The sequence below is a fragment of the Pelecanus crispus genome, chromosome 2 (genome assembly GCF_030463565.1).
Source record: "Pelecanus crispus isolate bPelCri1 chromosome 2, bPelCri1.pri, whole genome shotgun sequence".
Lineage (NCBI taxonomy): Eukaryota > Metazoa > Chordata > Aves > Pelecaniformes > Pelecanidae > Pelecanus > Pelecanus crispus.
In genome coordinates, this window is record NC_134644.1 from 123995100 (window position 1) to 124008100 (window position 13001).

At 38.4% G+C, this 13001-nt stretch overlaps 1 protein-coding gene across 10 annotated transcripts in view; it reads right to left on the reverse strand.

Moving 5' to 3' along the window:
- The window catches only part of SS18 (SS18 subunit of BAF chromatin remodeling complex), a 430088-nt gene that overhangs the window by 401521 nt on the left and 15566 nt on the right, over positions 1 to 13001 (reverse strand). For all 10 annotated transcript variants that reach the window (XR_012830823.1, XR_012830822.1, XM_075704672.1 and 7 more), the window contains exons 4-5: positions 10377 to 10530; positions 4746 to 4967 (exon numbers count right to left, since the gene is read on the reverse strand). Coding sequence is in view for 8 of the 10 variants with exons in the window: in XM_075704672.1 (XP_075560787.1) it covers positions 4746 to 4967; positions 10377 to 10530 (376 nt within the window). In the remaining 2 variants the exon portion in view is untranslated. The remainder of the gene's footprint in view (positions 1 to 4745; positions 4968 to 10376; positions 10531 to 13001) is intronic.

A 13001-nucleotide genomic window follows, 5' to 3' on the forward strand; every position in this document is an offset into this window, starting at 1 on the left:
GTAAACGCTATGAGAGGACAAGGATAACTGCTGACATGGTTGAAACTTCTGAAGAAGCCGAGAAGTGAGGAACTACACTCACGAATGAACTGGTGGCTCTGCTGTTCCGATTAAAGAGCAGCTGGGTATAACCAAAAAAACAACAATACAAGCTACTGTTTCTTCATTCTTCAAAAATATGTTAGTTTTGTGCTAAGAAGAGGTCTATTCTTTAGGCATTTCACAATGTGCATTCGTATTGATAAAGCAATCTGATGTCCACATCTAGAGTATCAGCAGAGTACTCCATGCCAGATTCACCATGGTAGATCTCGTTATTGTGTCCACTGTTTCATAAATCACAAAATATATACCTAGCAATGCAGCAGCCCTCAGCAAAACTTTTGTTGTTTTTCTTCATGTTTACAAAAAAATGCTTTTTTTTAAACATAAGTGATGGTGATAACTCTTGCAAGAGCTAGCTTAGGAATGTCCAGAGAGCACTGGACATTCCTATCTTGATGTTCCTTTCTTTATGTGGACAACAAAAGAACAGGAATTCTGTACCTGCCTCATCTCTCATGTCTCTGTGATCTCTTCATATTTGCTTGTAATTGAAAGAGCTCTGAAACTTTAATGGAATTTTTGTAAGTTTATATAAATGAAACTGTCATTAAAAAAATCTCAGCATCAGATTGAACAAAAGGTCTTCTGCAAGTGATCAAGTCAATGTGATATTCTCATGTAGAGTTCACCTGTTAAGTAAACTAGTTCCCCTCCCTCACCCCAAGCAATGTATAGTGCTCATTAAATACAGACTGGGAGTTTGGGAACTTTGCTTCAAGCACTTCTGGCAAGAGAACAGAGTCCTACCAAAAGGATCCGAGAAACAAAGTTTCTGAGATGGCCAAGCTGTGATTTCTTGGTCCTTACTCTTAAAGCATTTCAATTCTACTGTTTTTTATTCATTTGCTGACTGTGAAAGGTCTGTTCAATATAAGAGGAATTTCCATCAAAGTTTCAGGTTCCAGAAAATCATGCTTACACCTCCCCTCTGAAAAGTCAAAAATTGGCAAGACTTGAAATATTTAATTCAACAGAAGCAGCTTCGCATACAAAAGAAGAAATGCATCCATAAGAAAGGAGTTTATTCTACATTCACTCAGCTCCTGTTGCTTCCTATCTTTTCCAAAATGGTAGCCAATATTCCTTGCAGATGTCCCAGGCTGCTACAGTACCCTTCTAATCCAGAGTCATCTACAGAATCTTCCACTTAAAACATTCTGCTTCCTAAGTCCAAAATGACTGAAATTCTTCTTTTAACTGGACCAACTGTATGAAAACAATACTGTGAAAATTTTGCTTCTCATTTAAGAGACTCCTTCGGCTAGCATTTCATAAACAAGTGCAAATCAATAATGCGCACAAAGTGGAGACAAAGTAAATCGAACAATGGGTTCTGTTACTATGCATTTTATTTCTTAATTAGCACTTTTTCATTTTTTCTTACTAATATTATCTGCCTCAAAATGTGTATATACAGCAAGACGTTTTGCTAGAAAATGCACATAAAAAGTTATGCTAACACCACCCAAAAGTTAGATCAAACCTTTCTGCATGTTATGGTGTCTTTATCTATTATATGATAGCATGCTTTTTGTCTAAAAGTACTGGCCTCATTCAGGACACAGTAGATATTATTCACTGAAAAGCTATTTCAATATTTTTTTTCTCCTAATTGTTCATGTGAGATGCCATGCCTAGCCAAACACTGAAGACAGAATTAATAATTTACTCATGGGTTTTCTTATGGCACTCGTAACTAAAATGTCCAAATCTTCATAACGAATATACTTTCACAACACTCCTGTGCAATCAAAATGGTACTATAATCTTACCATCAGATTCATTCCTCTACAGATGGGGAACCTATGCAGGGAAAGATTAAGGTCAAAAACATCTACTAATTTTTAACAGCCAATCTGAGATGCTAAGACCTTATCTTGTGGAATATTTAGCATTATATTTAGCTAGTGCTGTTATTAACCGACAGACATAGTAGGATCTCTCATTCTCCATATGGATCACCCCTTTATAAGAAACAATGAGTGCTTAGGGCTTCACAAATGCCTCCTGACAACAATACCAAGGTTCAGAAAATTTTGGTTTATTTCTGTTTCTGAATGGCAGCACACACTACCAATTAAGAAATCTTCAAGTCGCAATCTGTTCCCTTTTTGTTAAACTGCATCTCAATGCATTTCCTAGCGGTTCATTCTTGTTTCTTCACTTAGATGAGAAGCCTGCAGTGTCCGTGCTTGGCTGAGACCCTCTGCCCAGACAGACCGGATCTTGGCTACCTACCTAAATCTCTCATGGTCTCACAGATTTCTCTGCCATTCTCTCCCCTGCTGTCTTGGAGTCACAAGAGAGTGAAGAGACAAAAATATTTCCTCTAATCTGTCACCAAACCTCAATACGAACGTAACAACTAAGAGTAGAAAATGGAGGAAACGTATTAAGTAGACCTGATTGGGAATATTCTTAGGTCAAAAACCTCAGCTACCAATACATAACATGCACGCACATATTCAGACTTAAAGAATTCTTCCCCTACAGATATTTAATATTTGACTAATTGGGACAATATTTTCACTGAAACAGCAAATAGCACCTTGCTGGCATAACAGACAAGCTTCAAAGCCTTGCTCTACAGCAAGGGGCACCTGCACGCCTACATTCATATATGAAGTGCTCTATTTACTAGCGTTTTTGTCAGACATTGAAATATTTTGAAGAATATAATTTTTCACCCCACTGTGCAACTTTCACAATTAAAAAAAAAACAAACCAAAACTAAATCAGCCTTGAAGCAGACATTTGGAATGCAAAGTCTTAGCCCTAAAGGGTCAAAATTTGGCAAAATTAGAATAACCCAATGGGAAAGCTTATTGTGGTCCTAAACGCAGGCAACGGTACCAGCTCTTGTTCAAACTATTTTGCTCTTGTTCTTGAACATATAATTTTGCTAGATACTGCTTTATTCTTTATTCCCCAAAGCCACTTCAGTACTATTATTTGTTCAGAACAGAAACTTTTTAAGTATCTTTCTACCTAATTTCTAATGAGCAATTTTCAAGTTTGACAGAGTACTGAAAATACAGCAGGGGAATGAGGAAGAGTAAAGAACAGTTCTCCGAGATGGAATAATTACTAGTCCTAAACTGTAAGCCAGTCATACAAAGTTGTTTTCTGCAGAGCGACTTAGAGGATGGCTCCCTCACACAAACTGCTACATATTTATTGCTAACTCTCTGCAACTAAGAAATTTCAACTGAGCATGCACAGGACTTTTCTAAAGCATCTCACAGCATTTACAAAATTACTCCTTTGTGTATTGCCCAGAACACAGATAACTTGCCAGTTCAGAGAGGCAGTTAAAAATACTGCCACACCACTTGTGATGGTTTCCTCTGCTACGACTTTATCTTTTGTTTCCGCTGCTTTTAATTTTTAAGAAAAATTACATTAACAATGCGGACAACAAAGGACTCAGACTTCCCACTTCACTACTGGTAAGAAAACTGCAGAAACAGCTGTGTCATCTTGACTCATTTTTGGTGTCTCATTAACTTAGTCTTTGGTCCGTTTTGAACCTTTCTGTGATCTAATAATCAAACTCATCAGTATGACCTGGTCTGTTTGTACACTTCAGGAACAAATGGTATGTACCTAACGAAGTGGAGCTTTGGCCTCCAACGAGAGTATACTGCAGTAAGAACCTATGCCACTGGAGGATTATTTTCTACAATGACCAGGAAGGCAGCCTTAGAAAAAAAACCCACATTCTCCTACAGCATCAGAAAAGAGACAAAAACCTCGACTCAAGTCATATCCTTCAGCTAATATATCCGTAAGACTTCATACATATTGGGGAAAAAAAAACCCCATACTTGCTGTAAGTGTGGCAGAAGCATTTTTTAAAAAAAATTCTGTGGTATGTCTTCCAGCAGGTGGTATGTCCAGACCCAATATAGTAACAGACTTAACGGGTAAACTGAAAATACTGCTTGCTGACTTGTAAAGCACATTTATAAGAATATGCAGTATACATACAATTTAGTAATTTGGTCTGTTGTGACTCTAATGCAATATTTTAATTCTGCAATGTCCTTGCACCTCAACAAGGACCATACTGTTAACAGGATACATCATCTGTTTATGCTATGCAAATATCCTAGATACAAAATTAGTTCTGAATTCTACTATATACAGAAGGACATCTCCTGAAAACAGTAGGGAGCAGTGGATTTGTTCCTGGAACTAAATTTTGTTTCTTTAAGATTAACAGACATCCCATGCTAAAACAGCATGCAGCAGAGAACAAAGATTAATTAGGTACAAAAATCTGAGGGCTACCTGACTTTAATTTTTCAATTTACCCAAAAGACTGAAAAGTAGAGATGTATTTTATCAACTCAAGCAATAATAACACTTAGATAGAAGTGTAAAGTCTGAGAAAGATAAACAGTAGTTCAAACTTATAACTGATGAAAGCAGATCCATTCCCAGAGTCCCACACAATACCTGAAAACAGTTTAATGCCTGCAAATAAATAAGAAGTCACATGGAAGAAAGGGGACATAGAGTCCTCCAAACATGGGTACAAATGCATTCAGAGAAGGAAATCTACAAGAAAAGACCTTTTAAAAAGTCTGTACCTGAGATATTTCCTTTTTACAGAAGCTAACAAGCACCTCACTTACCTTGGTTTGGTTGCATGTTCATGTTTGGTCTGGGACCATAGCTGCCCATCGGCTGTCCCTGGCTCATAGTCATCTGATTCTGCACTGGCATACTCTGTGAGGATGGCACTGAGTGATTATAGCCGCCCATCGACCCATGGCTACTTGAAGGCATGTTCATGGAACTGTTAGTCATATTGAGCTGGTTAGGTCCAGGTCCTTGCATAGGCATATGGTTAGGTCCTTTAGAAAGAAAAACGGGGGGAAAAAAAGGTTCTACATTAAGTATCATAAAACAAATACAGTAATACTGAATCACAAAACTAAAAAAAAATTAAAAAGTATTAAATACAATTTCATTGAAACAAAGCTAAAACATAGTTTGCTCATGATATCCCAACTTAACTTAAAAAAAGATAACAGTCCAAGTTCAGCTCTACTATGCAATACATTTTCTTTTGTTGAGCAGCTGAAGCTACTGAAACAAAGGTGTAAAATGTCATACAGCTCATCTTATATCCATATCATATGCAAAACTAGTCTTTTTAGTACTCGCACCACACACCCTGAATTTCAACCTGAATTGCACAGTACGAGTTTAACAGCCAGCTTGGTAGCTCTATCACAGCTACACATATAATTGTTACAATAGCTGTAACATTTCTGTTTATTCAACCAAACCATACTAGACACTTTTCTGAAAGTAACAGTTAATATGTTTGGTTTTTTTTTTTTCTCAAAAGTCAGGCACTGTTAACACTGACATGGTACAAATGCATGTAGAGTAGAAATAGCTGAAGGCATATTTAACATTGTTCGAACATGTAACGTAGCCAATATTCTGCAAATGTATTTACAGATTAGTAGGGTGGGAGATGATGATTGGAAGGACAGCCATCAAATTATCAGCTCACCTCTCATGCTTGCAAAGATTCAAAGGAAGAGCAACCGGTTTATACCTGTAAGGGCAACTACATCGCTTCATCCTTTATTTCCCCTCTTCTTGACAACACAAGTTGGAATAGGATTGTTCTCTGAATTAAATTTACTCTCAATGGGTATTTTCAAAAACCGTAAACATTACAATACCATCTGATCAGCTTACTCATTACTTCAGCTGGGATAAGTAAGCATCTACTAGGAGTAAAATTAGTAAGAGATGTGACTGGGTATAAATATGACAAATGAAAATAGTAAATTAAATGCAAGGATTATGCATATGACAAGCATCACATGAAGAGTTTATGAAGATAGGTACAACCAGAGCATGTGACTGAGTAGGTCAACTGTAAACAAGGCAAGTGTTGATATAGACAGAGTTCACCCAAGAAGATGACATTGTTGCCAAACATGCCACAGGATTTTTGTTAAGCTACAAAAGCCTTAGAAATACAGAAACCTTAGAAAAGGAACCTAAAAGAAACTATGCCAGTAGAGTTGTAGGAAGATGGTGTTGGTTACATGTGTCCTTGCGGGGAGGGGGGGTGGGGGGGAAGTATGCGTGGAGGAAGTATCTGCCTTCAGATGTAAACAGCTCCTGAGTCCTGTTTTGACTAAAGAAATAACTGCACTAATCTAGGACAGAATGAAGGCTAAAATAAGGACATAGAGAGTTGTACACAAGGTCATAGAGGCAATACCAACTGAACTGCAAACAAAAAGATGCAGAAGACGACAGAGATCAAGGAACACAGCTACTAAAAGCCAACATGAAGAAACAGAGAATATGTTTAAGAATGTTTACCCTCTTGCCCTTTTCAAGGCATCTTACTGAAATGAACACATAAGCTTATTTTATCAAGGAAAGTGAAAAAGCTAAAAAAAGGTATCATACGTGCAGTTCACTGTTCCTGCAAAACAAGGTGAGCAGAGATTGCTGAACTATACAAAGGTGGATCCACCACAAATACAGAAAATAACTACTCAGTGAATAGGATTATGACCATGACACAGAACTATAGATGCCTGTACTGTCCCCTCTTCAATTCAACACTGCCTAACTCTGTAATAGTGAGAACATGGAGACAGTTTAATTCTGAAAAAGTGAGATCATCGCTTAACATGAAATCAATCATCAAATGTGTTAAAGTAAAGCTAAGGTGAAGCTCCAGACTGTAGTGCCAAGCAACTATTTTAGGACTGCTACAAGACTACTTTCTTAATTTCTTTCCTAAGAAAAGGAAGGAATACACAGGGTTAGTGCCAAAAAGTCAGGGTCTGGGAGTGGTTTTTTTTTTCCTTTTTGTTTAAAGGAAGAAATTGTCGATAATAGATTTCAGAGAGCTAGCAAAGCACACAGTGGAGTAAGTTTTTAAAAACCAGTAATATAAGAAGCAAAATGGGGAAGGCAAAAGTTATCACAAGAGAGAAGTTGTTGAAAAAATAGAACACCTTCTCTAAAAGGCTGACGTACACTTCACGTTTCGGGTAGCACCAAAACAGGAGAAAGCACTCATAAGGAAAAGCTGGTACATGAAGTGTCAGGGATGTGTATATTCTGGGGTCAAAATCAGGTAGTTTGTTAGTCAGAAGCTAGAAGACAAGGACAGAGGAAAAGCTAAGACAACAGTATCAAAAAATCTTGCAAATGAAAAATAGTTAAGAACACACTTTACAAAACTTTTTTTTATAGTTTGCCAAAATACTTCATGGGGTTCTCCTACACATAAGGACACAGCAGTTGATTTTTTTTTTTTCATACTAATAAATGAAATAGGAAGAACGGAATATGAATGACATATGAGAGTGACATGAAGTGCATTATCTGCCATTAAAATAACTGTTTTAAATGCTATACTAATTACATTCTGTGTTATAATAAAAGTTAATGTAATAAATATCTATCTTGACTATAAACAGAAGTCCTTTTTCCTCTTAACCACTTATGGACAGTATCTTAGCTCTGAGAAGCTGTAAGCCAGCCTAAGCGCATTCGAGACTACATCTGCAGAAAGGAAAGAAGACTTCGAGAGAACTTGTTGGTAATACGCAAGCACCTGTTATTTGGGAAGGTGACCTACCAGTGCCAGGACAAAGGTCAGAGAACCCTACAGCTAGCCTTACCTTTCAACTTTCTACATATGATAAAACAAGCTCAAGAAATCGGGAAGGTAACTTGCCACCAGCACAGCCCAGTTCATCATCTCCTTCCAAATCCAGACCACCCTTACTTCACATCACACAAACTCTCAGGGAGTGTAACTCTACACAGATTAATTTTTTCAGGTACAGAAAACACTCAGTTCCACCATAGGCTGAAAAAGGTTCGTCATGACTGTCTTCCCTGGTAAGAGGATACACACACTCATTTGTCAGGGGATGCAGTTAGGGGCCTCAGCAGCACTTCAAGTCCTTCATTACCCAGAACGCAAGTATGAGAAAAATCATCCTTTGCCCTTTAGGTAATGGGACAGGTCCATGACAGAACTTTAAATCAACTTGTGCCCTGACCATCACTAGGCAGTTCTTTGAATCCTCCCATCAACCCTTCCACCCACACTCAGTCCTGTGGAAGCCCCTACTCAGATAAGGCCTTCCAGAAATCCTTAGCTGGTATTTTTAAGAGCCTGCATTTTATTTCTTCCAGGCTGGTCAACTCGCGGTTGTCAACTCTGGAGTCTCTCGGTTCGCACCTTAGTGACTTTATTCCTTTTGGACAGATCGTTTCTTCAGATATTTAAAGTTTTGTATCTGACTTCTGTTACAAAGTGTCTACGTAACTTTAGAGTAAGTGCCCTATGAACAGAAAGCAAATGCATACACTGCAGAAATTATTACAAATACATGTCTATGAAATACACAAAGGCTCACACACAGGCAAACTAGCAAACACTTAAAAAAAGAAAACAATCATTCAGCTATCCACTTAACAAGATGATTCTGTTTCCCCTTCTCCAATGCCTAACTATGAAATGATTTTAGCATGCCTTTCCAGTATTAGAGATGCCCTCATCCTAAGCTGTTTATCTTCACATCCTCAGAGACAACCTTGAACAGAGAAGGGAAGGAACAGATATTCAAAAAAGTGAGTATGTTGGAAGAAAGGCTAAATTAAAGCTTAGTTGGAAACTGTATTTAAGTATCTGTCTAGGTGAATACCAAAACAAACCTATTTACCTTTCACATATTTTCATAAGAGCTCTTTTCTTATTCTATCTAATTACAAAATATGTATGTTTAAGGAGTGACTTTTCTCCCCCGTGGCTCTGCAGTGAAGTCATTATGCTCACATTGTGACTCAGTAATCCTTCTCCTTGGAAAAGATCATTATAATAACAATAATATGATTACACTAGAGGGTCAAAGAGACTGATTTGTGAGAGGCAATGCTATTCTCCATGGGAGCTGATGGATCTTAGAGGGATAGAGAACTCCACAACCAGAATATCTCTGCCCTGCTTAGGGAGCAGCATATATTGCTCTTTCCACTTCCAAATGCAGACCATGACCAACATGTACGATGAAACTAACTTCTCTAGATCTTTTATTACACTTCTTACACACAGCCTCTGGAGGCTATTCAGCTACTCTTCTCAGAAAAGCTGTCACTAACACTATCAGGTCCATTTTATCAAGATTGGCACAGAAGTTAGAGACTACAGCAATCATTATATTTTTTACTTCATATTAAGTTTTGCATAGTTATTTACTGTGTGTGCTGTCAGGAAGCTTATCCTTGTGACCACCAAGAGATGAATTTTCAAAGATCCTTTGACAGCAGTTCCCTTTCTTGGAAGACCCAATACCTTGAAGAGCTTTTGTACAAAAAGTTCCTCCATACAAAAAAATGAAGGGGTCCCGAATAAAAGCAATCCTGGGAATGCAATTTTAATCTGGAAGTCAAATTCACATGAAATAGACAGTATGACTTTATGAGTAGAAATTCTGGAAAACAGCCTCTGTATAAAGAAGCAAGCTTTTCCAGGGCCTACTCCATTCTGATCTGACTGCTAAAGGGAATAGTTACCCCAAAGCCAGTACTGGTAGGTACAATGTGGAATTTTATCATCTTGTTTCACTGCTTTGTTTCTGACTTCCCAAGCACTTTTCTTTTTATTACAAAACAGGATGGTATAAAACTGACTTTAAATTTACACCTAGAACAATAATCTGGAGGCCATTTCTTTACAAATCCCTTATGATTCAACACATCTTTAATAATAAAGAACACAGAGGATTAGTGGAAGCTGGATGAGTTTCTGCATAAAAGCAATTTTTTTTTTTAAACATTTACCCACATTGGAAACGCCCTCTGTTAAGATGTATCTATTTTATTATTATCTAATTATTTAGCTACGATGATTTCGCATTATCTTTTCATGGAAGGATTTGTGTTCACTCAGCCACAGGCCAATGCCTTTCCCCAATAAGCCTTCTAAAGCCAGCTGTACTGCACAGTTTCAAACAGACTAAATTTAGCCAGTTCTGTTCATCAGAGGAATGCTGTGTGTCAGCTACATCAAAGCCCAAGGGCAGCCTGATAAACACTGAATACAGGTCACGTAGCTCTGTAGCTAACAAACTCTAAGAGAGCTTGTACTCGGGGGCATTCAAAGCAGTTTTGTCATCAACAATCTAGTATCCCTTGAGCCCCCATGTCGTTTCAGTTGCCAGGCAACGCTGGTGTTAATGTCTTAGAGGAGAAAAACTTACCAGGCATCTGGCCGTTCATCTGGTTCTGCATGTGTGGCGCAGGAGGGCCCCCACCTACCATACCATCTGAAGACATGCTGTGCGAGCGCGGAGGTGGGGGAGGGCCGCTCTGACTCATCCCTCCCGGACCCATAGGCATATTCTGTGTGGGTGGCTGAAAGGAGACAGTTTAGTCAAACACGAGAAGCAGTTAGTCTGACAAATATATTGTACGTACATATGGTACAGCAGTTGCCTATATTCTTAAGCGGCATATGAAAGCAAGCACCGAAACGCATTTCTTGCTCTTTCTGGTATGTTTAACTCCTCCCGATATTAATTTCGGCAAAACGTCTAATATTTCATTCAATTTTACATGAAGTCTTACGTGCAGACAACGCTGCGGCACCTTCAAGCACCGCTTTAAAATGAAAAAAATACAAATCAATGCCTCATTAAAAAATTATATCTGAACAGTTTAAGATTGCCGGAGTCATTCCCTCCCACACACACAAAAGCTTTTCTTCAAAGCAACATTTGGCGAACAGAAAAATAACTCTTCCATTATAATTCTCTCACATCAACAATTTGTTGCTGTTAACAGACCTTGCACCAGGACAAAACAGGTACAACAAGAGATGAAAGCCTCTGAATGCTCATAGAGTAGCAAAAATTTGCACCTGGGTGTGGTAAAACGTTTGCGATCCCTTCCCCTCTCTCCCCCGAAGCGCTGAAGGCCTAGTTCATAATTTCGTGCCAAACACCCCCTGCAGACTGGAAGCACATTAGTGCTGGCCTCCAAAGGTCCAGAGACAGCTGCCTAGAAAGGATGTTTTTGGCAAATTTCCTAATGAAATTGTGAGGAAAATAACTGAATAACCTTGAGAGTTCAAAGAGGGAGAGCAAGAAAAACAGTAAATACAAGGGGGAATTTACTATTACCTTCTACTCACAGCAATGTAAGGAGACGCAGAAACTGCTAGTAGCCAGCTTTGTTTTCTTATTAAAAACACCTGCGAGACTGTACAATCCTCCTCACATACCTTAGCCAAATGCTTTCAGGGGAATAAAAATCATCTCTGTGAGAGCGAATGCCTGGGTCTCTGGCTTTTGAGGACCCTCTCTAAAAGGCCATAACTATTCATGCAAAACCCTTCCCATGAGACAAATGTGTGTATTTTTCAACATTTCTCTTCATCAAAAGAACCAAGGGGGTGATCCCTAAGTACCCACCTAGCCCAGCCCCCTTATAGCTGTACCTACTCATCAGGACATTCATAAAGACAGGATGTCATACAGTAGAAAAGAGTAATGCTTTCCAAATGAGTGCAAGGCAGGACCCCTTTTCGGCCTTGGAGATGGCAACACCTGGGTAATACAGACACACACACACGTATTCACTTCCCAGGGGGAAAAGTGGAACAGTACTAAATTTATTTTCTCAACATCTCTTCAGATACCCCTCAAGCAGGTATTATTTTCCCCACAACTTTTTTTAAAAATTCCTCCAGAAATCAATGAAAGGCTTTTTTTCAGCGGGAGGAAGGAAGCAGATGAAGGAAAATGCAAGCAAGTAGATGACTTCTCCCACTAAATTCCTGTCATTCCTCCATGATGAGGAGAATGACCTTTTACAAGCAAGTTTATTCCTTATCCTATAGCAGGAGTGGCAGAAGGTAGAAAAGGTAAGAGTGAAGGGCAGTTCTACTCGCTGAACAGGGTGAGTGAAATGCTACTCCATTTTGCTTGATCCTCCTCCACTAGTGAGCAATCAAAGTAAGGCTGCTTCAGTTAAGTCTTCCTTCTCTTCACCTTCAAAAGTTCACTATCATCCTACTTTTGCATCCAACAGAAATTATCCAAAACTGATATACAGAGAAACAAAACAAAAAAGAAAACAAAGAGACTTCTTAATTTTTATTCAGAAAGTATTTCTTGGAATATCAGCAAAACCAACACACTTGGTACCTCCACATGAGCAGTCAGAACTCAAGAGTGTAACAACAGCCCCATTTCAGCAAAGAGAGCAAAGCCAAAAAACATCCAAGTTGAAATATTCTCAGAATTAAAATGAACTTCTTAGATGCCAAGTATAAATCATTAGTAAATCCAACGTTCACACAACATGCTGATAATGAAAAATATTATGAAGTACTAAGTAGAATCAGATCATACCTAGGTTTTAGCTATTCTGCAGGTGTTACTGCACAAACACGGGCATGCCCTTATGCATGGAAAGATGGACCAAAAAAACTCCAAAGGTTATTCAAGACAAAACTATATATTCCAACTCTGAAATTTATTCTGGAAGTTTTCAAAACAGCTCTTGTTTAACATTAAGACAAACACTGCCGTGATCAAAAAACAGCACTGAGAGTGCAAAACATTCAAGGACAGGGGAAAAAAAATATTAAGAATTTTAAAAATCCCATTAGGTACAAAAACCTGCAAGAGACTTCACAAGCCACAGGGAACTGAGAGAACTGAGGGAGTAATTAAAAACACACAAAAAGGTACTACCAGAAAATAATTTAGCAAGAGGAGCTTCTGGATATGGAAAGAGCCCAAAGACCTGTGTGAACGCATTTTAGATTCTTGAAAACAATGCAAGAAAAAGGTCCAAGCTGCTAAAAAATTCCACATTTC